At 50.3% G+C, this 25,055-nt stretch overlaps 1 protein-coding gene across 1 annotated transcript in view; it reads left to right on the forward strand.

Annotated features, from left to right (window-relative positions):
- The window catches only part of LGR6 (leucine rich repeat containing G protein-coupled receptor 6), a 149,553-nt gene that overhangs the window by 49,261 nt on the left and 75,237 nt on the right, over window positions 1–25,055 (forward strand). Inside the window, exons 2-3 of the mRNA XM_009463305.2 lie at window positions 3,054–3,125; window positions 14,175–14,246. Coding sequence (XP_009461580.2) covers window positions 3,054–3,125; window positions 14,175–14,246 — 144 coding nt within the window. The remainder of the gene's footprint in view (window positions 1–3,053; window positions 3,126–14,174; window positions 14,247–25,055) is intronic.

Genomic DNA, 25,055 nt, shown 5'->3' on the forward strand with positions numbered 1-25,055 from the left:
ACCATATTTGCCTCCCTGTTCATTAGCTAGCAGACCACTGCCAGGGTCTGCACTATGGGCCTCCTCTTTTCAGTATTGTGAGTGCAGGTGTGTTGCACTTAAGTCCTGCAGGACTGCAAACGACCAGAGCATCTAAACACCCAAAACATCAGTGAGTTTTAAATAAAATGACCCAAAATATTCCCCATGCAATAGTCTGGGAAATCAGGGCTGGATTTTTCTTCACTGCCCCAAGAGGTGGTGGGCCAGAGCCCCTTCCCTCAGACCTGTCTGTGGCCAGGAGGCCCACGGGTGCAAGAGAGTGAGGAAGAGGAGCAGGGCATTTCAAGAAAAGTCATGCAAGGTGGAGCTGTGAGGCTGAGTGATGGGATAATAGTATTTCTCCTCTGCCTTTTGGAAGATTTCTTCAGAAACCAGTGTATTTTTTTCCTCGTCAGGGTATGGATCAAGGGGGAGGAAAGAAGGGGTCAAAGCATCTTTGGCCTCCCCATTACCACCAGCCACATACTGAAGTGCTGCTGAGTATGACTGATGCTGAGGGTCTGTGCATCCCTGCAAGCCCTGCCCGCCCAGGGGCGTGGAACAGGCAGCTGTCCCCATCATGCCTAGGAAAGGGCTGGGCACCCAAAATGTGTTCAACGAGGTTTGAAAAGTGTCCTCTGCAGTGAGCAAGGAGTATTCCCTACACAGTCAGCAGAAGGCAACTTAAGGAATTTCAAGGAGATCTTGGATGTTTCAGATCTGTGTTTTGTTTCATTGCCTTTCATTTTACATTATTTTTCAGTTTTTTTAAATTGTTTCACAGCATGTCAAAACATCAAACTGATTCATTACAACATAAACAGGACACGCTTTGATGTAGGAAAAAAAGATGTTTTAATGGGTGTTAAGAATCAACTGCCATTAGGGTTTTAAAAATAAAAATAGAAGCGGCACAAAACAATATTTTAACCCTTCTGTTGTATCACAGGATCATCCAAATATAGAATGCAGTGTTGCACATAGAATAATGCAGAAAATAACTTTATTTTTGCATTCATTCTGAAAACAGAATTTTGAATTCTCATAGGTCTTTTGGGAATTTTTCCACCACTTCTTTGGAGAGGAGAAAGTTATAAAGAAAAAAAAAAAAAAACAACAAACTTTGCCAGGAGTATCTTCAAATATGCTCACCAAATGGCACAGTTTTGTCACAGGACACATCTCCAGAGAAACTGTAAAGTCAGGCTTTAGGCCCTCCCTAGGTGTAACCTGCCTCCACCAATGCCAAATAGATCTGGTAAGAAAGTGGGGTTCTTTTGTGGAAAATGGTGCAAAATGAAGACGCCTACACCCCCAAACTTTTTAAGCCCCTTTACTAGTAGAACTTCAGAATTTTCTCACTGAAGAATACAAAAAAATTTGAGTAATTTTTTCCATAAACCTATTTTCCACTGAAGCAATTTCCTACCCAGAGGCCAAAGCCAGCCTGTGATGCTCCGGGGCATTTGATATGTCACCTGCAGTCTCACATCTTGGGTCTGCAGGATCTCTGTTCAAATGACAGTGCGTTGTGCAGGTGGCAGCCAGCTCAGGGAGGTCCCTCTCGTAAGGCTAGGTTTTGCTGAGGGTAACTTTTCTCTTTCATGCTTCAGTCCTTGTCCTTGGCACAAGCCTCCTTCCTCCATGCATTTGTCCAACACTAAGATAGATTCTCAATGATACTGGGGGGGCGTCACATCCTTCCTTAAGCTCATGAGTCCGTGATATTTATTGGAGGAAAGAGTAAAGTAAAATGCCTTTACTTTTATATTGTGCCTCCTTATTCTCACATTACAAGAGAGAAACCTGTCTGTCTCTGCCATTTAGTCTAAGCAGGCTGAAGGAGCCAGGCAGTGTCCTGTCTATACACAATGATCAAAAATAGCCTCTTCTTCACCATATGAGTCTACCCAGTGCCTCAAATGGCGTTTGACTAGGATTGCTTTGCTTGGTAGGGGATATGGCCCATTCATTCCCATTGGTTTTAACCATGCCAGCTTTTAATTTCACCTCATCTTTCCTCATGGTTGTAAAAATTGATGCTCACTTGCAGTCACCTGGACACATCTTGCTCCAGACATGGGAAACAAGCACAGTTTTCTTCATGTGAAGCTGCTCATGAGGGCAGGGTTGCAGCTATCAAGTATCAGACCTCCTGAAGAGCCTCGTAGCCCAGACGCATCTTTGTTTTTTCCAACGGCCAGCTTGTCTAATGCACCTTTTCCTGCAGATTTTGCTGCTCTTATATCCTAAGATGATGACAGCTCTGCAGCGGGCAGCTCACAGTGACTCTGTAACGCGCTAAGGGCTTAAGACTCAGCAGACCCCCTGGTCCCCTTGGGTTGTGGCGGAGTCTCCTCTATGAGGGTTTGTCAGACCCTAAGCAGATAGGAGGTGAGCCTTTAGCTGGAGATGAAAAAGGCTGAGACAAGCACAAGCAGACAGATTCCTTCCAACGCCTAAACTCAGACTTTGTCACCCACAGAGCTGACCAGCCCTCGTTCCTGGCGCTGTTCTCTAGTTTTTCCAGTTTAGAGCAGACTTGTCCAATAGGATGTACCCCTTCTTCCATGGCTCACTGTCTCCTCAAAAGCAGCTGTCAATCCATGCACTGGAAAAGCTCCCTGTGGTGTCTGGCACGACCAGCGGTCACAGAAAGACACTTTTGGGCCCAAGGACATACCGTCCTGCTCCAGCATCACTGGGCTTCCTGTTCACTCTCCAAAACATGTGAGACACTAATAGTCCTTGTGCTGTTAGGAAGTGTCCCAACTTGCTCCATAACCTGGAGAAGCTCAGGCAGACCACTCTGAAGGAGCAAGTGTCTCTGTCTGGTTACTCCTCTTCATCCCTTTGCAGGCAGAGCCTGGGCTGTGATAAGATGCTAATGCTGAAATGCAGTTTGCAGGGGATTCTCTCCCTGAAGTGCTTTCCCTCTTAGCAGACAGGGGACGCAAAGCCTGGCACTGGGGTTTATTCTGTGCAAACCACAGCATGACTGATCAGAGACTTCTGTCTGTCTTCCCCGCTAGAGATCTGAGCATGAACAACATCAGCCAGCTGCAGCCCAGCAGTCTCCGTCACCTGCGGTTCCTGGAAGAGCTGTAAGTATGGGGCGGCCGCGCTGGGCAGAGCATGGTCGGGGTGGCAGGGGGGACGCTGGAGACAGTGCCTGTGGCTCCAGCAGCAACCCCCAGCATTGTCACTGGGGATACAGGCTGAGATGGAAGGAGGCTGCGTGCTGGGAGAGGGTTTATTTGCTACTCTAGCTGCAGGATTTGATTGAGGACCTTACCTTTAGGCTGAGAAGTTCCATGTGCCAAAAGTCAAAATAAAAGAGGACCCATTTTGCATAGCAAAAATCGACACTGTACCCTGGAGCAGAGCCAGCAAACAGGGAGCTTCATACACCCTTCTGCACAGAGTCCCCCTCACAGCCTCCTGCAGTCCAGCGACACTTTAGCTCCCAGGCACTTTGCAGTTCAGATGGCAATGAGCCTGGGCAACTGAAGCCCAAAAAATTTGCCCCAGAGGCTGAGGTGTCCCACCACACACCAGCGTGCACTGCGGTCTGAGCAGGCACACTCAGACACAGCAGCAATCACAATCCCTGGGGATCATCATGTGGCTGTGTGTCAGTGAAGGAGTGGCCCCACCTCTGAAAGTGTGAAAATTAACCACCAGCATTAGAAACCACTGGAATCCCTTGGGAGCCCCAAAAATGGGAGCCTGGGGGACAGAAGATTGAGGTTGGCCATTTCTGCATGGGTAAATTGCACCTGCATGGTCTTATTCCACTTGACCATGAGAAATACCTCCAGGTGTTATTCTCATGCTGTTGCTCCTTTCAACACAATAGCTTCTGTTGGAAAACGCAGTTTCTTCAAAACACTATTATTACATTGCATGAAATACTGATATTAATGCTGCATTTGATGTATGTGTTGTAAACTTACTGTATATATAACCCTTACTACAGTTTAATCTGTCTAAATGAAACACTTTGACTTTACTGAATCAGTTCTTGCAGCCACTGTCACACACAACATTGACATTTCAAAAATGGTAGTTTCCAAAATATCAGAATTGCCTACAGAAGAGGTGTTTTCATGACCCTGAAAGGAGGCATTTTCATCTCCCAGATGTTCTATCCCACATGCTCTGCAGTGGAGTGACCCTGAATCATCAGCATCCAGTAGTACAGTGTAATGCCGGTGATGTGCACAGGTTGTGGTGCTGACCTGTCTAACACCTTACTGACCTGAGCCTCTGCCCTGTGTGACTGTGTGCAGTGCTTGGGCACCACTGTCATGAGCAGAAAGTCCTGTCTGTGATTTAGAAAAGAGTTTGTAGATGAGTGGATGTACTTCTGTGAACACACATATGCAAAGACAAACTTACTTCTTCGAACATTCAGTCTTGATTAAAGAGTCCAGACCAGATACTGCTGTTCATTATTCCCACTACAGGTCAAATCTGATAATTATCAAATCATAGTATAGGTTTTTAACTTCAAATGGTCTTGCAACTCATCTTCATCTGTCTATAGCTTTTATTCATTAGCCTTGTAAAGACCCCAGCTACCCAAACTCCCCTCCCATTAGGAGAGGACATTAGGCACGGACATTAGGCATGTACAGACTGAGCAGGAGTCATTTTTTATCCTTCCTTAGCTCTGGAGCTCGAGCTACCCACAGAAGGTGGGGGTTTTGAGACCTTGCATCCATCTTGTAGCCTTTCTTTTTCCATTTTGTCAACATCTGTGTTGAAGTGTGGATACCCAAAGCACTCAATGGGGGTAGTACAGCTTTTCACACACAGAAACCATACTCTGTTGTATACATTTAACAGTTGTCTTGCTGCAAGCAATTGTGTCCTGATTACATGTCATGTACAAACAGAACAGTCTCAACCAGCAATGAATAAATATTCATAGCCTCCAAAAGAGCCAGCTTCACACAGCCAAAAATAATTGTGAATGAAACAGACAAAGAAGAAAAGTTGAAACAGGAAAATCTGAAAAATAATTGGAAGTTGTTAGAGAACATTTTGCTAGAGGTTCAAAATGCCACAAGTCCTCATTCAGAAAGCAAAGGTATTTTGACTAGGAAAAATCATCACAGTTAGGAGAAGAACTGGAAACTGCAGCATTATATATCTATGCATATCCAAGTTCATGCTTGAATTTGATAGCAATAATACAGTAATCCTGTTTATGCAAATCAAGAAGTTGATATGAAATCAAGAAAGAAATTATTTTTGTATATTATCAGAAATCTAAAGTGATTCTTTCAACAACAGCATCTAGACAGGGACAGTGTATGTATATACATTATTCATAGGGCTGTCATCAATGAGTAATGCAACTTGCCTGGCATTTCCTCTGCTCTTTTCACTTATATCTTTACCAAACTTTCATCCCAAAACATTACCTCAGGACCATCACATTTGGGATGGGATCACCCTCTGTGCCAGGATGTGCACAAGAATCAAGGAAACAAATTCTGCCTCTTTACCAATCCTCAAGAGAAGTTTGTTCAGGTTTCACAGCCCAAACCTCTGCAGATTTCATCTACGCTGAACACATTCCCTTGGGTCTACTGGGATGACACATAGCACACGAGACCAAGCCTTCTGTCTACTCCCCCCATGGAAGAACTGCCTGTCCTGGGACATGCTGAGTCAGTGAAGACCAGAAAACACTGCTGAGCAATGAGGGACAATCCAGGCATCTCAGCGTTAGTGCCTCCTGGGGAGGAGGAAGACCTGCCTGCCTGCCTGCCTGCCTGCCTGCCCTCCAGGGCTGACAGTGAAGACGAGGGCTCTGCTGCAGCCCATCCTTGCTGCAAGCGCCTGTCTTCATTCAGATGGAAAGCTTTCAGCAGGCTTCTCATCTCCAGGGATTTTGGGTGACCTTACAGCCCCAGCCTGCCTCATACCCTGTTATGTTCCCTGCAACATCCTTGATAAACTAACAGGCTGGAGGATGCAGCAACTGAGGACAAAACTGGAAAAATTCAATTCAGGGTGAACCAAAACGGATGTTCTGGGGCTTTTGTCAACACAAAAGAGTTCCTTGACCCGAAACAAAAAAATTTGTTTCATTTTCATTTTCAGGTTACTTCTTAACCTTTACTCTTTTACTTTGGGTCAAACTTGAAAAGAAAATGGTATTTCAAATGGTATTTGCTTTATTGCAAAGATGACTTAAGATGCTTGCTTGAACATTCTGAAATAAATCACAGGTTCCTCAGCCAGAAATATTTGCCAAATTCAACACAGACTTTCAAATCTCCTTTTCAGGTCCCCTGGAAACTCTTATATGTTAGGGATGTTTTAACCTTGGTCGAATACTGAGAAACATCCCAGAAACTCCTGACACCCCTGGCCCTTGAACACATGTGAATGTGATCTGTAACTGTCATCTTCTTTCACAGTCAGAGAGAGTCCATGTTCCTCTGCCTCCTCCACGAGCTCCTCAAATTTCCTCTCTCCTGCTCTGCTGCTGCTAATCTTCTCTCGTTAGATCTAGTCCCAGTAGCCCAGGGTCACAGCGGCTTGGAGGAGAGCTGGTGTTTCACACATTTTATGATTCCTCTTCTTTCTGTGCCTCTATTTTAGCACTGTCTCAGGCTCCCCGTGAAGGTGGAGTTTCATGAAAGTCAGAGATCAGCTCGACTCAAGGCTCAGCTTGTGCGTGGAACTGGGGTTCGACCAAGGAACAGGAATAACGGGAAGGGGAAAGAAAGTTGCAAAATGGGGTAGATGAAGCGTGTGTGTCCCATGGACACTGAGGACAAATGTGCCATGTTGCACACCCTTCAGGCTGCGGTGGAGCACTGCGAATCCAGGTTGCTGGATCCACCTGAGCCCCGAGTATGTCAGTCCTCTGCAGGCACCCATGCTGGGTGGGGGCATGCAAGGAGCAAGTGAGAGCAGGGTGGCACCTGAGGGTCTTGAGGGCAGCGAAGCAATCACCAGGTCACACCACGATGTCCAGCTGGGCTGTGTCCCACAGGACTGCATTGGCTCAGCTCCCCTCCAGAGACCAAACGGCTATGTCCCACAAGGGATTGGAGGCAGCGCTGTGGTTAGGGCGCAGATGAGGGCACCAGGACCGCTCCAGCCCAAACTGCTCGCTCACTGTGTGGTCTTGGTAAAGCAATTTTCCCTGCCAGTGCCTCTATTTACCCATCCATCCAGTAACGAGAACGGGCCTCTCAGGTGTGCCGGGACCTGTTAGTCATTAGTTTTTACTGCAAGCTGCTCAGGAAGGTGTTGCGGATGCAATTAGCACTCATGTTCAGAGGCTGCCAAGAGACCAGATTCTCCAGTCTCATCTGGCTTTGAAGAGGCAATGCCACCGAGGACTCCTCCAATGGCTCTCCATCAGTCTGTGCTCTCCTCTGTCACCAGCAGCCTCCAGCTCTGGCGTGGAAACAGCGCAGAGACAGAAGAGGCTGCACCGGGAGCAGGCACAGTCCCAGCCCAGGCACTCACCAGTCCTTCCCTCCAAAGAAAGCCTCCAGTGATAGAGGTGTTCAGACCTGGGCCTCACACAGGCAGGGAGCAGCCCGGAGTTTAGTGTGTCTCCTCTTTGTTTCTTTCTTTTTTTTTTCCTTCTTTTCTTTCTTTCTCTCTTTTTGGCAGCAGGAAGATTGTTTAAAGTTGCTAATAAATTCCAGTTAATGAAGCCTGAAAAGCCAGAGCTGGGAGCCAAGAGAAACAAGAGCAATCAGTACAGAAGGAATAGAAAGAGGATCTTGAAAGCTGGCCTGGGAATAATAACATGTTGAAATGTGTTCGCCGGCAAGGGCTTTGTTACCGCGCTTTGAATCCAAACACGAGCGCTTGGTGCCAAGAAGAGAAACTGCAGCCAAAGGCAGGTGTTCATTGCCATTCACCTCTTGCTTCAGGGCACAGCGGCAAGATCAGACCCCTTCCCAGCCACTGGCTCTTTCACCTGCCTCTTCTCAGGCCCCGCGGGCAGAGGGACTCACCATCACGGGGAGCGCCGTGCCTCTGCATAGATGCAGGCACAGCAGGCTCAGGACCCACACCGTGGCCTCCCCTTGCAGGCTGTTCCCTTTCCCAGGCAGCTCTTGCAACTCAAGAGACTGGAGGCCAAGAAACAGCATAAAAGCAAAATGAAATAAAATGCAAGCATGTATGCTGGGAAAGTGAGCACAGCAGCCCTCTCTTCCTTCCCTGCACCAGGGAAGAAACCCCCTTCCCCTCCTTTCCCATGAGGGTGCAAGGAGCAGTGAAATCATCATGGATTACAGACCACCAGCACTGCTGCAGTGTGCCCCTGTCTGGTGCTGGAGCACCCACCAGCGCTCACGTCAGCTCCCAGACACCTGAGATAGATATCCATCTTTGGGGGTATTGTCCAGCACAGGGTCTCACTCCAAGGCAATCTCATTCTTGTGAGAGGCAGCACTGCAGTGATGCTGGCTTTGGGGCATGACTCTTTCTGGAGTGATAGCTCTGCTGTGTAAAGGGGTGCTGACATTTCTGGGTGATGTTCAAGTGTGCTGGCACCATGGTGCAGTGCAGTAACGTGTCTGGAGCAGGGTACTTCTAGGAGAGCAGCTTTGGTGGGTTTCCATGACACAGCAGGCTCGAGAGGTCTCTGGCAGAGAGACAAATGCTTGTAGGGCCATGACCTTGCTTTACCATGTTGAGATTTGGAGGCAGCATCACTGCTCCCTTGGTAGCTGCCTTGCCTGACACAGCTCTCCATTTCCAGATGGCTGTAGGTGAGCAGCTGCAGCTCCTCTGAATACCTGGGCACCATGGTTCCCCCAGGACGCTGCCTAGCTCCTGTGTCTGAGAAGGTACCAGGATGCTGCGACGGAGCACACTGCTGTGGCTCTTCCGCAACTTGCTAGCAACAAGGCAGCTAGCCCTGGTTCATCCAGGACTTTCTGTCCTCCTGGTTGACATTGATCCTTGGCAGACAACAGCACTGGTTGTCGATTCAGTGGGTGGGCAACAGCAGAGAGAGGGTTAGAGGATAATTCTTCTGATAAAGCCTTCCAAAGGTGCAGTCTGGCATGGTGCAAAGACAGATGTTGGCCAAGGTACAGGTGGGGACAGGAGAGGAGGGCTTCTGGGGGGTTCTCCATCTCGCACATTGGAAAATGAAGGCAAGTTATTGAAGGAGCCCAAGTCAAATTCAAAATGTTGTGAAAATTTATAGATTTCAATTATTTTTCGACTCCAGTTAGGCTGGGGATAGCATTCAGCATTTGAAAAATCCTTGCAAGTGAGGATAGTTTGCCCCAATTTTCCTGAAAACTACCTTCCAAATGGCTAACTCTGTTCTGGGGTACCCCAACTGGGGCATCCAGAGTAGAGTCAAAAGTCAAAACTGCTCTGAAGGCTTAGAGGTAACAAATCTCCCCTAAAACCTTGACAGTTTATAACATAAGGGGATGGAATGAAGGCATTCAGTGTCCTGTATTGGGTTGTTCATTAAGGAGTTGTGTCTTATTTAATCTTACTTGGCAAATTAATCCAAACTAGCTTGCATATGAACATTCGTGTGGGTTGAAAACTGGCTTGAGGACCATAAACAAAAGAAACGAATGCCATCAATCTATCGAGTTGGAACAGGCATTTGGTGGGGGCACGGAGAGCAGAGTTAGAAACAGGCCTGCATAGTCTCCTCCTCAGGGATGGAACAAGGCAATAAAGACCACGTTAGAGACACCTCCAGGTGATACCAGACTAGGACCAGCTGCAGATTCCTGTGTGGGAAGGGAGAGTCCAAGCCTGGCTCTTTTCTCAAATGTACCATGTTTTCACTTGCATAACTTAATTGGCTTCATTCCTTTTTTTGCGCCAGCACGAGAACAAACTCGAGCATAACACGGGGCCCTTGGTCCCCTGTGTGCCCAGGAGGTGGCACGGTCTTGGCGTGATGACACTGTTTAGACAGGAGCATGGAGAGTTTATCTGGGCACAGATTCTGCCTTGACAGTGCTAGTGCTTGAGAAATGAACCAGAGCAGGAGATCAAAGGGGGAGGCTGACATGCTCAATAAAGATCTGGCAAGGGGAAAATTCCACTGGGATATGGACACACATGTTTGTCCTGTCCTGCCAATGGGCAATGTTCCTGCCTCCTAATGTGAATGATAAGGGCATCATCGTGTTGCCTGAGCACATGACATGAGCGATCATGCCCAACAAACAGCCTTTGGGCGTGCCATGGAAGTTGTAGCATGACCAAGAAGCCCAAGATACAGGAGGGGGTGGGAGCCTGTGGTAACTGAACTGCAGCAACCATGAGGTGGTAAACCATGAGTTTGTTCCAACTTGGAGTGTATTGGGAATGCACATCAAAGCCTGGAGGAATGTTCCCAGAAATCACGGGAGTGGGGAAGGTAGGGGGAGCAGAATCCAAAATCCACTGAACATGCGAGCTTTCAAAGCAAGCCAGCCAGCTCCAGCTCCCACCCTCCCCTTCCACCTGCCCCTTCTCCCTCTCTTCAATCGGTCATTTTAAATCCAGAGCTTTCCCTTTCTCCCAACCCAGTCTTACGGTGTAAGCTCCAGGATGTCAGGGCATACAGCTGAATCAAGTCTGCCTATCCTAAAAAGAGACCTGAGCCGGCCTGGAGCAGAGCTCGTGTGCTGTGGACCAGACATTCACCCCTGCAAGAGCAGCTCCTCTTCCCGCTATGTGCTTAGGGTACAAGCGAATGCCACCTCTCAGTCCTTCTTGGTGGGTTTATTTGCTTCAGTCTTCTCCACAGAAGGAGCAAATGAAGAGCTGTCTCAGGGGAAGTCACACTGGCAGCATCACTTCAAATGTTATTGTTCCATTTTAAATAGAAAGGAAGGGACTGTTTCAGTGAATTTCCTGTGGAATGTGGCTTTTGGAGATGTGTTCAACGGGTGTCTGTCTGCCAGGCTGGGAGATTTCTGAAAAGTTTGAGTGAGAGGGACAGAGGGAACCAAGCACTAGGGAGATTACCAAGTGACCACGGACAGAGGAAGGGTCAACACACAGGGAGTCTTTTGTGTCTTGCATCTGTTACACGAACTGGCACAGGAGCTAACAACATGGAAGCAGGCATCTCTTCCCAGTGGCCACTCCTCCTGCTGGACAGGACACCCCAAAAGACCTACCCATTCCTGACCTACTTTTGGAGAGATAGGACAGCCGTGCCCCCCTTGCCTGGGACACCTGGCTACCACACACACAGCATCGTGCAGCTCCTGTCCAGGGAGGTACAGCAAACCTCCAAAGCCCACGCCTCAGGACCCTGTGTGCACGTCACAGCCATGTAACCCTCTAGGAAAGGGAAACCTCAGCCTGTGTGCACGAACACAGACATCTCCCACCTCCCAGTCTCTGCATGTATACAAGTAAGCAGAGCCCATCTTGGACCCCAACAGCACTGGCGATTGCCTTGGGAAGTGGATTGAGTGAAGTGGTTGTGGCTGGTGCCCCCCTTTGTGCCTGCTCCTTGGCTCAGCACGGAGCTCTACACCTTGAGGAGAAAAGCTAGGCTGCCCTGGCAGCAGGGAGGAGGTAAAGCTAGAGAGAGAAGACCCAGAGGCCAGAGGTGAGCCAGGGACACAACATAGTCTCAGTGTGGCAGGGACGAGGACAGAAGCAGCAGCAACAGGCAGGCATGGCTGCCCTTCATGGGGCTGGGGGATGCTTTGTTTCTCTAAATTCACCCAGAGATGGTGCCCAGTGAAACCAGGGCATCTCCCGCAGAGTAGTTTTTCCCAGCATGTCTGTTTTGGCCATGGTGCTGAGATGCCACGAGCTGGCTCAGCACGTGTCCCAGCAGCACATGGGGCTCCCTGCCATCCTGTTCTGAGGCCAGAAGCCCCAGCCTAGGCTCCATCCAAGCTCCACACTCCTCTCCTGCTAATCCTGGAGGTCCCAGATCCATTTAGGAACCTGGCAAACACTAAAACACACGCAGGAAAATGAATGTAAAGGTGCAGAGCTGCCAGGAAACAAGTCAAGAGGCACATTTAACTGTGAATACATGTAGTCTGCTGCCAGCGAAGGCATGGGGGCAGACAGGAGCTCCAGAGAGGTGAGGACAGACAGCCCCCACAGAGCAAGCACAGCCTGGTAGGATGGATGCTGGGAGCAGGCTGAAGATGCCGTGCAGTAGCACCTCTCCTCCAGGCGAGCACTCCAGTCTCCTGGATAACACTCCCTACCATGTGGAAATCAGCAATCAAAAGGAGCAATTACCCCAAATCACAGCCCCCAAGTGACAAATAGCCCAGCCTGCCAGGCGGCTTGCATACTGCAGAGAGGCAGGTTACAACCTGCTCACACACATTAAAGAGACGACCCTGTGCTGTTTATGCTGTCGGAGGCCTAATTATGGGAGCAATTTTCTCTAGATTCCAGAGGGGAGAGACAGGGAGGGAGAGACCTTGGGCACCCGCACATGCCTGCCCCACCACCGGTGAGTGTGGCTCCCCAGAACAGCTCAGATCCTCTCCATGACCTTTGCAGAGTCCTCACTGCAATGCACTCTTCTTCCAGCCTGGATTACGCTGCTCATCCTCAACACCTGTCTCCTTCGCAGCCAAAATGCCTGAAAAGAAACAGGCTTTGTCAATGCTAAATGAATACAACAAGCTTGCCAGCATCTGTGCCCAACCTCTTGGGCCTGGTTTGGACTTTCTGAGAGACTGACGATGAGCCTGGTCACAAATGTTGTTCACTGTCTCCTTTGGGAGATGCAGTATTCCACTCCAAGTCAAGCGGACAACAAGAAGTTTCTTACCCTGTGACTATGGAGAAGTCCAACCTTGACCTCTGTTTGACCACTTGGGGATCAGAAAGTAAAGCACAAATGCAGTAGTAATTTGGGGTCTTAATCAGGTTGTTGAACCTGTCTTCATGGTTTCTGGCTGATGGTCCACATTTGTCCTCATGGGAGAAACAGGAGGAGAAGGAGAAGATTCTCTTTAGGTCAAGCCTAGACTCAAGAGTCCTGGACTTTACTCCTGGCTCCACCACAGAGTCCCACCATGGTCTCTCAGGACCGCTGTCCTTGTCAGTGGAAGTGATGGTAACAGTGATGCATTTTCCAATGTCAGTGAAAAATCCAAATACCTGTTAATGTCCCAGCCTGCTCTGAGCCTTGCTAAAATTTGAGCACGCTGATCAGATGGTGCTGTACAATGGTCAATCCCACAGGTTTCCTTGGATAAATTCTTTCAGCCAGTTTTGAACATTGTCCCTTGGTCTTTGTGCCATGTCCCTGATGGTCACACTCTCCTTTGTGATGCTGCTCTTCACTTTTGTATTCCTCTCCCATTCCTTCACATTCATCTCCTTTCCTGGCTGCACTGTTCCTATCCTCGTCTTCCCTCCTATGGTTTTCTCCAACCATAGCTCATCTGAGAACCACTTTTGACTTTTCTGTCCTGGATTTGGAAACTATACTCAGATGAGCTGGCTCTTCTCTGGCACCTGCATGGTAGTCCCCATCTCCAGCCCCTTCCCTGGTCTCCCCACACAGCAGCAATACCAAACTCTCGTGTGTTGAAGGAACTGGGCGTTTGCTGTGATCACACATGTCAAAGCAGGGCTGGGAATGAAGGACTGGAAGTAAATCAGGTGGCATTGAGCTTTGATGGACAGGACAAAGGAGAACTTGCAGGATGCAAGTTCATGCAGACAAAAGGGACAGATAAGGGTCTGTGGTTTAGGGACAGTACTCCCAGGACCATGAACAAGCAGAAAGTAGCTCTTCCCCTGCTCCACCCTCACTGCCAGGTGTCTGGCATAGAGCAGGGTCTGTAGGTTGGTCAGTGCCCTCGAGCAGAGGTCCCTCTCATAGGCAGCCTGTGCTGTAATTTCCATGGAGTGGGGTCCTCTGTGGGTATCCAGGAAATGACTTCAGCCATGAGCTGTCACTGGATGCTGAAAACACTGGATTCAAGTCTGGCAGGAGTAATAAACTATTATTTCTTTGCGTGTTCCCCAAGCTTTAAGAGGGGATCATACGCAAAGGTTGCCTGAGCGCATGAGCATGGCTCATCTTGCAGGTGTCGCAGCCTCCTCCCCAAGGGGGATGCATGAATAGTTAAGCCTCTGCAGACACGGGACTGTCATTACAAGGATGTTGACACTGGCTCTTCTTTTCGCTGCAGACGCCTCTCTGGAAACCAGATCTCCAGGATCCCAGGGGAAGCTTTCTCTGGCCTCTACAGCCTGAAGATTCTGTAAGTAACTCACTCTCCCCTGCAGAGCCACCACTGCCCCAGCCTCCCCCAGCCCCTCGTGCCAGGAACTGGCCATGCAACGAGTCTTGCAGCCATCCAGAGGGGAATGCAAAGTTACAAGGTGATGTGGCATCAGTTGTTAAACCCACGCTGGCTAACATGCCCCTTGGTGAGTGGGGAGCTGTGTCCCACCCCAAGGACCACCCACTCCCCTTCACTGCTTTCTGACTTCTGCTACAGCAAACCATGAGCAGGTCACCTCCAGGGCACAGCCCTCCATGCTATGTGAAAACAGGAGAATCTGCAGAGGTTCACATTTTGCATAAAACTCATCAAATGCCCTAGTGCGGTATCCCCCAGATGTGTTGTCCAGACCCCAAACTGGCCCCCATCTGCTCTGCTGCAGCATCTTGGGGCTGGGTTGGAGGAACCTGAAGGTCCAGATATCTGCACTCCGGCAGGCACTGAGGAAAGCTCCCACGCTCTACCCAGCTCAGCTGCCTCTTTGCAACCAGCCTGCCCTTGCTGCAAGCTTCTGCATGGCCCAGGAGGCTGCTGCAAGGCTCTGGAGTGACCTGCCCTGGGGAAGGGTGGGATCCTTGGATAGTCTGACTTCAGCCTGAGCCTAGCCTGCCCACAGAGGTGATGGGGACACGTGCATCTGGGTCCAGGAGCACTGCAGACGTCAGGCCATGCCTGGGAACTGCCAGCCCTGGCTTCTTGTCATTGTGGGCAGGCCACCCACCTCTGCCTGTCCAGTGGGGAAGGGCCGAGTGACAAAGGTTACCAGCAAGTCCCTCTCCATTGCATTTTTTCCTACGGGCCAGGCTGCCTCACTGCTCGTGCAGTCACGCTGCTTTCTGCATTTGTGTGACAGTCCAGGAGGGTCTGTGCGGGGTATTGAGGTGGGAGTCCCTTTCTTCCTTTCAGTAACCATCTTAAAAATCTCCTGCAATAAACATTTCATCCCCAAGGGGATGTTTTGAACTCAGCCGCAATGTGAAATTGTTGTAGCCGGTCCAGTTTATACAGAGCGAGCAGGTACAAACCTGCTCCCAGGATTAGAGAGTACAGGGCTGTTTACTACGTCTTCTGAAGATGTAAAGTATGAATCCTGCCCTAAATCTCAGGGCTTAGAGATTTATCCATCCCCTGCATTAGGCAACAAATCAAAGGAACTGAGGAAAAACCACAGCTCTCCCACCCAATTTCAACAAGAGGAACTTTCTACTCCGGGAACGCAGGAGCTTTTAAAGCCGCTTTTGATCAATTTCTATTTGTGTCAGGCCCAGGTAACTACTGATGCAGAGTACGAGAGAGATGCCTCCCTTCCGGAGCCAGCACAGCTCCCTGTGGATGGCAGAAAGAGAGGAGCGTACTCTCTCGCCCTGCCACCCGTGTGCAGACAGGCTTACGGACACCCCATGTGCTCCACCATGGGGCAGCACCAGGAGGGACACGTTCATGAGTGACCCCATTGTAAGGAGAGGCTTGAAGGATCAGAGCATTTCCAGCTGGGAAATGGTTGCATGGAGAAGCTTGCTCCAGGCTGTCTTGTGAGAGCTGAAGTTGGTGTCCTCATGCTTCAGGACAACCTGCCCTGCTCTCAGCCAGGCTGTGCCCACAGGGTGGCACCTGGGCTGTTCTACCAACCCTTCTGGATGCGGGGCTGCCCTAAATTTACTCTAAGCCCCCCGACCTTTCCCACGGAGGTAGGCAGAGGACTAGCCCAGCTGCAAGGCCGGGAAAGGAAAGGTTGATGCTCATAGTGACAGATGCCCACCCAGACCCTGCCATGGGCCTCTTATTTAAGCAAATTCCTGCTTCCTAAAAGCAGGGCACTGCCAGCCCTCATTCCACTGGCAGCATTTCACTTTCCAAAGCCTCTGATTCTTTTCTTGCCAGGTTTGCAGGGGTTTGTGGGCCTGTCATGTGCTCTTGCTACAGGAGATGCTCTGATTGATTTCTGTAATGATACCATGGGCTCCACGGGAGTGAGGTCACTGGTAGATGCAGTTGCAGGTCCCTGCATCCTCCAGGAACAGCAGTCATTCACCCTCATTTATTTCTCTGTCTCAGAGTCCGGTTGTGGTCAGGGATGGAGAGCAGAGCCTGGAGAGAGACCGTGGGGCTGGCTCACCCTGCTCCTTGCACCCTGGGAGTGACCAAAAATCCATGTGACCTGGCACTTTGAAACTGAGAACAGCTTCAACCCAGAAGACTGTAGGAGCCATTTGGGGCTAATGGGGAACTGCAGTGATTTATAGGATACTGTCATTATGGATACTATGGACACGACACCAATATGGGGGAGTGTAACCAGCTGTAAATTGGTGTAAACTGGTGTGCCTCATGTAGCATACAGTGCGTCGGGTTACTGGGGAACATCAGTTTGGCCCCAGTTATGTCCATGTCCTATGCTGCCATGAAGCTACACTGTGCAGAGCACTGCGTTTCATGGTGACACGAGCTGCTCGCTGCACTGCTCCCCATCCAGATAAGCTCCTTCCTCCCTTAGGACCAGTATAACCACTCTCACAGTCATATGCTTTTCTCTGCACTTTAATCTCCACCAAAAAAACACAGATCATGAAGGAGGTATCTGGAGAGGGGATTTGAAGAACCATGAGGCAGGAAAGATCAGAGGAATGCTGGGATGTCAGGTATTAAAAGACAGGAAAAGGGAGGAAAGTCCTGTCTCCTCACTTTAGATATAGGCAAAGCATCGAGTTTGTACTTAACCATTCCAGCTGTGTCGAACATCAAGAGAGAAGAGGAGTCGAGGGCGGGGAGGTGCAAGTCACCTTGCAGGCGCACTGAGCTTCCCTGTGGGTGCTGGGCTCTGACAGCCAGCAAAGGCTCAGAGACAAGCTGCTGGGCTGGATACCAACCTACACCAGACATCAGCTGTGATGTTCCTGCACCTCTTGATGCTGCGCAGGCTTTGGCCGGGCCACGCTGTACCATCTGGGACCTGCCCTGCAGGACTTGGGGCAGCAGGAGAGCAGCCAGAGGACAATGGGGAGATGGATGAGGAGATGCCAGATTATCACCTGTGAGGAAACTAGAATAGAAATTGCAAGGGTGGTAGAAGAATGTAATTGGGATAACTTGGACTAGAAGGGAAAAGGCTCAGGAGGCAGCGTGGGAATATCAGGCACGGAGGTGTGCAGGGTGCTCACACACCACTCCTCACTGGTGGGCAGGGCAGGGCTGGGCATGTTTGAAGTGGCTCCCTCTGCCCATGCCCTCCTTCTGTATCTCCTGCGCAAAGCTGGTCCACGGGCAGCACAAATGGCCCCAAGTGTCCTGGTGCACGCAAGGGGCCATCCGAGCCTTAGGCACTCTGGCAGTCTCAGATCCCTGCTCCATTGACTCCTAATTTTCCTCTAATCACCCTGTTCAACCCCCCTGCCATTCTCAAAATGCTTCCCCTGTTCACCTTCCTGGGTGATCTTCTCACCACCTGCTCTGCATGGACAGGGGATCAAGTGCAGGGACCATGGAGCACCACGACCTTCCTCGATGCTGCACCCAGAGCCAGTTCCCGCAGGGTGCGTGCTGCAAGGCTGGTGGGACCCCTCCGAGAGAAGTGTCACCCAGAAAGGGACATGGGGCTGGTGTGTGCTGTGCCCTGGCAAGTCCATAATCATCGGCCCTGGTTCTCCTTCCACGCTTGTGAAAGGGGACTGTAAGCCCCAGTGATCAATCTCACGGGTATTCTCTGCAGCCCGCTGGGATGGGGAAGCTCATCCAGGCAGACAGCTGTCACGCAAGGACCAATACAACTTCTGGGGCTCCTGGTGCTACATGTGGGTTTGTTTCTGCAGCCGAGGTGTGCTGAGGAGATAGGATGCTGGGTCCTGCAGCCCAGTAAAGTAGAAAACCAAAATGCTTTATTTAAAAACAGTGAGAAGGATCAGGGGTCTGGTGATAAACTAAAGGAACGAGTCAACGGAGGTTACTTAACCTGAATTACAGGTGAATGAGGATGGACATAAACCTTTAAGGACAAGGATCTGCTTGGAGGCAAATACATATTCTCCATATCTGAAGACAGGACTACCAGGTTTTGGAGCAGATGGCACCAGGGATATTCAGGACAGATTGTGTCTACAGACGTGGATGTTGTGTCACAGGTTGGCTGAGGTTTGACAGACGACAGGCATGGCTGGAGTTGGGAACGGCTGCCCCAAACATGCCCAGCTGACGCCTGTAGGTATTCAGGAGCTGATTCACACCAGGAACAGAGATCTTGCCTGTGGTGACAGAGGTGTCCCCTGAGGAGACAGGCTGGTAGCTGGGGATGGTAGCAATTTTCACCATTTATAGGGCCTTAGAGCTAATTGCAGTCATGTGCATGTCCACAAGTAAACTCTCACATGCATCTTGGGCTGTCAAGGGGCCTGGTGCTTTCCCAGTCTTTCCAGAGAATTAGTTTATGTTTAAAAAAGGATGGGAAACACCCTGGGAATTCCTCTACAAACCTGCCTGTGCAGATGGTCCTCTCCCTGCCCTCGGAGTGAATCCCAGAGCTACTGGAGGCAGGAACAGATTCTTGGCTCTGCCTCCTCCGGCTGCTTCACTGCACAAAAACCACCTGGAAACTGGCCATGAAGATAGGCCTGTGAAGAATCCATGCAGGGGTACACCCGGGGAAGCAGGTGTGTGGAGACTTGGAAGAGAGCAATTGAAGAGCCAGGCTGCCCCACTACCAACAAAACATCGTGACACAGGGACATAGGCTGAAATTTTCATGGACTGAGCCTTGAGCCAGCCCCCAACCAAAGGCAAAGTGAGATGCAGCTCTTGGGCTCCCCTCAGATGAGTGCAGACTGACAGCAATGGATGCTCAGCAGCAGTAGTTGGTGCTCTGAGGTCTTCTCAGCTGGTGGGTACATCCCTCTGCAAAGAGACTTTGCAAGTGCACCTCTCCCAGGGGCTCTGCTCTGCAGCATGGCCAACCCACACCCTCCCCACAGAGGCTGATGCTCCTGGGTCCATGCTTCAGTGCTGGGATCATTAGAAACCAGCTCCATAGGCTGGTTTGTCTCCTCTGCCAAGGTCCTTCCCTTGCAAAATTAACTCCTTAGTCCATGCTCTCCCAGCCTTGGAGCTTTCCAGGGTGGCAGAATATGCTGCTTAATCAGAGTCTCTGGAAAACTGGGAACTTCCCCATCCTTCCAGACCTCCTCATGAGCTGCCTGGGTGCCCCTCACCTCCAAGTACCCTAGCTGAAGCTCCATTAGCCAGGAAGCATCCATGTGCTGCCATGGCTTCACACCACATCCCACTCTTGTACATGTATCCCTCATCAAATGCTCTGCTGCACAAGCAGGATTGCCAGGCCTCTTACTTTCCTGGCTGAACATGCTACAGCAGCAGCAGCACTTACTAGCCAAGAAGGAATCCCACACCAAACTCCACAGGGAAAGACTCCAAGTACAACCACAACCTGAGCCTGCCTCACCCCAAAAAGCGGAGGGCAAAATGCCTGCGTGCATCCTCTTGGCTGCAGACCCTGCACCCACAGCAGCCAGCTGGGGTGGCCCACCCCACTGCTCCGTTCCTCAACAAGCCTCAACCAGTCTGTGTGAGCCTGCAGACCCAGCGCTGCCCGCAGCCTGCCTGCACAGACAGTGGCATGAGTGCTGCCCAGCACCTGCCTGCACAAGTGTGTTGACCCAGTGCTGCCTGCAGCCACTCCCACCCACACACTGCCCCAGTGCTGCCCACGGCTGGTCTCCATCAACAGGTAGGCTGGAATGAGCCTGACAAGGGTGGCCTTGCTCTGCAGATGCCACATCTCCTGGCTGGATGGACCCTACCCAATGGCCACCCCCAATGGTCCCTTCTCTTCCCCCCACAAGCTGCAATCGCAGCATCTCATGTGGTCCAGGACAGGCACTGACTAGCCTGGCTTGTGAACACACATCAAAAAACATCACCAAAAAAACCATACTGCCCCAAGATGGCAGGTTTGCAGGTGGCTTGGGACACGTCAGGATACCCCAGACAGACACTACATCTTTGACAACCCAAAGCCTGTGCAGAACAGAAATGGGTTTGAGACAAAGGGAATGGTGTGGCACATCCAAGAGACGCTCCCATGGGGAGGGAAGAGGAACGTGAAGAGGTTGGAATGTCTTTAATCCCCGTGCATGGGCTCCAGGCACAGTTGCCTCAAGCAATAACAGCCCTTTGACTGTGCTGGCTGAGTCACTTCAGCCTCCCAAGATGGGGACATTTTATCATGCACAGGCCTGTACCTCTGAGGGCTGTAAGTCTGTTGAGACTGTCTTATGCAAGGATCCTGGTGTGATGGGACCTGATCCCAGCATTTTTCTGGTCATTCAGGCATGGTCTCTGCCAACAAACCATCCTACTTCTGAAAATAAAAAATGACCTCTGAAGAGTTGTGATTTATGCTGGCCCCAGTCAGACTGCTGTGGAAAACAGGTTGTGTGTCCATGTCTGCCAGTGCCTGCAAGCTCCAGGATGGTCACCTGAACAGTGCCAACCCATAGTGACAGTGCACTATCCAGACCTGGTTTTGAGCACTTGCTGGCCTGAATGGTCTTTGCTTGTCATGTTCATCCATGTCCTCAGCTTGTCCAGAAGGCCTGGTGCTGCATTTGATAGTGGCTCATCGACCAGCACAGTCCTGTAGGACTTTACTCATTGATACAGCTGCTTGAGGACAGAAAATTGCACTCAGCAATTGAGAAACTGCACCAACCAGGGTGGCCATAGGGCTGGGTAGGTGGTGAGATTGCTCCATGGGCGCAAGAAGTCAAGCTCTGACTAAGGTTGTCTCCAGGCTGCCATGAAGCAGCAGCTTGCAGTAGGAAAGCTAATGAAGTCCAGGAATTTTGTTTCAATTGGAGCCAGGAGCTGATGGAGAGGCAGGAACAGAGACAGATGCTGATGGAGAAAGGCTGAGGCCGGTGTGATCTGGGATCACAGGGTTGCTGTGTTCCTGTGGACTGAGGTCCAGGTTCACAGACTGTGTCTGTGCCTCGGTTGGTCACCCTGCGGGATACCTAGGATCCTGATGCAGATCCCTGCACCATCCTCCATGCACGCACCCTGGAACACAGCTTCCTTTCCTGGGCGAGCATGAATGCAGGGAGGGGACAGGGCATTCAGGGACATGAAGTCAGGAGATGACTGGTTTGCAGAGTTGTTCCCTCATGACATAAGTCATGCAGTGACCCCCTTAATGCAGAACGTATTGGCCATCCTTGGAGCTGGCCTGCAGCCCAGAACTCCTGCTGCGGGTGCTCTGCTCAGTGAGCTACAGCATTGTCCTCCTCCATCTTATACAAGATCAGCATCCCAAAAGAGGAAATGTCACCACTTAGACAGAGAGGGACCCTGTGACCCTGTCCCAGCTCTCCATGTGCCCTGCTCTCCTCTGAACCTTTTTGCCATCATCCTTTTGTAGTGGTGCCGGGGGACCCCAGCAGAGAGCAGCCCAGAAACCAGATGCCACAGTGAGGAGATGTGCTCCTGGTAGCGTGTAGGGACCTCCTTGACATTATCCCCCAGGATTTGGTACGATTATTTGACCTTTTGCCAAAATCATGCTATATGTTGTTGTTGAAAGAGCCTTTTATGAAAAAAAAAATATGCAAGAATGGTTTAACATGGCATGTAAGGATTGACTGCAATGATCAGTGGCCTGACGGGGGTTGTCCTTAGTACCAGACTGTAAGAAAAGCCATCCTGGAACATCCAGTGGTAGATGCAGCATGTCTTTTCCTGCTCAAACCTGAGCTCCCAGTAAGCAGAGCTGGGGCTTTCCTAAGCTTGAGGCTGAATGAAGAACTTCTTGTTTAATAACAGTGTGGCCCCGTCCCTAGAAAATTGTCTAACCCTGTTTGGAACTATTTTTGGCCTCTCTGTATCATTCTCTGATGATGAGTTATTGGAGGTAATTACGTGCCATGTGAAGAAGCACTGCTTCTTGTCCTAGCCCTGGCGTCTGAAAACTTCTCTAGCTGCCCTGCTGTTGTGAAAAATAGCACTGTCCAGCACTCCAGTGGTTTCACAGGTCTCTGATGCATCGTCCTTAAATACTGTTTGTTTGTGCCCAAATGGCTTTGTTTTGGAACCAGACCATGCTGATGGTGGTCTGGAAATTCTCTCTGTGTTACTGGTTGGAGAAGGGACTTGTAATAGATGGGAGGCAGCAGGATCCAACAGTAGTATGACAATGGGTTTTGCTTTAATATTGACTCCAGATACTCCCAGTGATCATCTCTGAACCCTGAGCCCAGATTTTATAGAGCCACTGAGATCCAATGGGTGTCCCACCAAAACCCCAACAGCACTTCCTAAAGCCCCACCCTGTGTCACTCTGCATTCAGCTGTGCATCTTCTTTATTTGTAACAGACCTGAATTGTTCTACTTCGTCACTGGGCTGCAGGACCCAGCATCCTATCTCCTCAGCACACCTCGGCTGCAGAAACAAACCCACATGTAGCACCAGGAGCCCCAGAAGTTGTATTGGTCCTTGCGTGACAGCTGTCTGCCTGGATGAGCTTCCCCATCCCAGCGGGCTGCAGAGAATACCCGTGGGATTGATCACTGGGGCTTACAGTCCCCTTTCACAAGCGTGGAAGGAGAACCAGGGCCGATGATTATGGACTTGCCAGGGCACAGCACACACCAGCCCCATGTCCCTTTCTGGGTGACACTTCTCTCGGAGGGGTCCCACCAGCCTTGCAGCACGCACCCTGCGGGAACTGGCTCTGGGTGCAGCATCGAGGAAGGTCGTGGTGCTCCATGGTCCCTGCACTTGATCCCCTGTCCATGCAGAGCAGGTGGTGAGAAGATCACCCAGGAAGGTGAACAGGGGAAGCATTTTGAGAATGGCAGGGGGGTTGAACAGGGTGATTAGAGGAAAATTAGGAGTCAATGGAGCAGGGATCTGAGACTGCCAGAGTGCCTAAGGCTCGGATGGCCCCTTGCGTGCACCAGGACACTTGGGGCCATTTGTGCTGCCCGTGGACCAGCTTTGCGCAGGAGATACAGAAGGAGGGCATGGGCAGAGGGAGCCACTTCAAACATGCCCAGCCCTGCCCTGCCCACCAGTGAGGAGTGGTGTGTGAGCACCCTGCACACCTCCGTGCCTGATATTCCCACGCTGCCTCCTGAGCCTTTTCCCTTCTAGTCCAAGTTATCCCAATTACATTCTTCTACCACCCTTGCAATTTCTATTCTAGTTTCCTCACAGGTGATAATCTGGCATCTCCTCATCCATCTCCCCATTGTCCTCTGGCTGCTCTCCTGCTGCCCCAAGTCCTGCAGGGCAGGTCCCAGATGGTACAGCGTGGCCCGGCCAAAGCCTGCGCAGCATCAAGAGGTGCAGAAGGATCACCGATGATGTCCTGCTCCTCACAGCCCCATGTTGCCACCCCCACAGGATGTCTGCCCTCTCCCAAGAGCAAGTCCATTTTACCTTGGGATCCTGGGATCCCCACCAACTGCAGGCAATTTTGGCAGGGCTGCAAGGCTATGCCCAGATGTATTTGTGCAGCCGGTTCTCCCTGTCCATCCATGGAGCCTTTCTCTTGGTCTACGTGCAGTACCCTGTATTTCCCAGCCCCTCGCTCGCATTAGCCGAGCTCTGCGCCCCTTCTTGTAGGTGCAAGGTGCCTCGTGCAGCCCTGTGGTGTCAGCAGAGGTAGCAGTCTTCCCCTCCTAGACATCATCTGTGTCCTTAGCAATAACACTGAATGTCAGCTCCAGGAGAGACGTTATGCACCCTTAAACATGTTCTTCATTTGAGCGGGAACCATTTATTAATTTGAGTATGGCCTCTCTGCTGCCTTTTTGTAACACATCAAATTTGTCTCCTCTCCTGCTAAGAACAGCATTGAACATCTTTCTAAAGTAAAGCTAAAGTCATGGTAGATAATGTCTATGCTTTTCTGTCCATTCTCATGGCCTTTTACTCTGTATACAAAAAAAATAGTTTGCTTTGGTACAATCCATTTTTCATTAGCCCCTACTGACAGTTGCTTGCTTCCCTGCTTCTTCTTCTGTGTGCATAAAAGTAATTTAATGGTAAGTCCTCATTTTCTTTCAGAAATTGAAGAGTTGTGTGGCCTATAGCTTCCTTTTTTTAAAGATTGTCTCTATAATTGTCTTTTTCCAACTTTCCTTTTATGACAGACCTCCGAATCCTCTGCAGTAAAGCCAGCAGTTTCAGCAATGGGAAAGTTTCTTGCTTACATCAGTACTCTTTGGGCTGCCCCTCACTACTAAGGCCATGCTCTGTCCCTTTGACACCGGCAGCCCCCTAAGCACCATTTCCCTTTTCATGTCATCTCCAACCACTCTGTGAAGGTTTTGGAAACAGAAACCTCAGACATGTAAAACATTCCTTTCTTTAGGCACTTTCCCCAGTTCAGCGACCACACTGGGATGTCTTTCTTATCCAGAGGAGCATGTGCCCATGATGTCCCAATTCTGGAAGGAATAAGTAGGTTCAGGACAGAGGCTCATCCAGAGTCAAAAACTTAGCCTGTCGAGAGATGCAGAGGTGATAAAACCAGTAAACTCACATGCATGGTGCTCCAGGAGGTCAGTGAGAGAAGATAGCAGCTGGCCAGGTCAGAAATACCCCCTGGGGTCCAGTTCTGACCCTGCCTGAATCACTAGAGCCAGTCAGGCACCCACCCACTGCCACCCAGTGTCTCCTCCTCCCCAGTCACTTGCGTAGTTACCTCACTGTCCATGCCCTTCTCCATGCCCTATGCTCACTTCCATTTCTGAGAAGTCCTCCTGGGTCCTGCACG

The sequence above is a fragment of the Nipponia nippon genome, unplaced genomic scaffold (assembly GCF_047370975.1).
Source record: "Nipponia nippon isolate SJK-2023a ecotype South Korea unplaced genomic scaffold, ASM4737097v1 scaffold_25, whole genome shotgun sequence".
Classification (NCBI taxonomy): Eukaryota; Metazoa; Chordata; class Aves; order Pelecaniformes; family Threskiornithidae; genus Nipponia; species Nipponia nippon.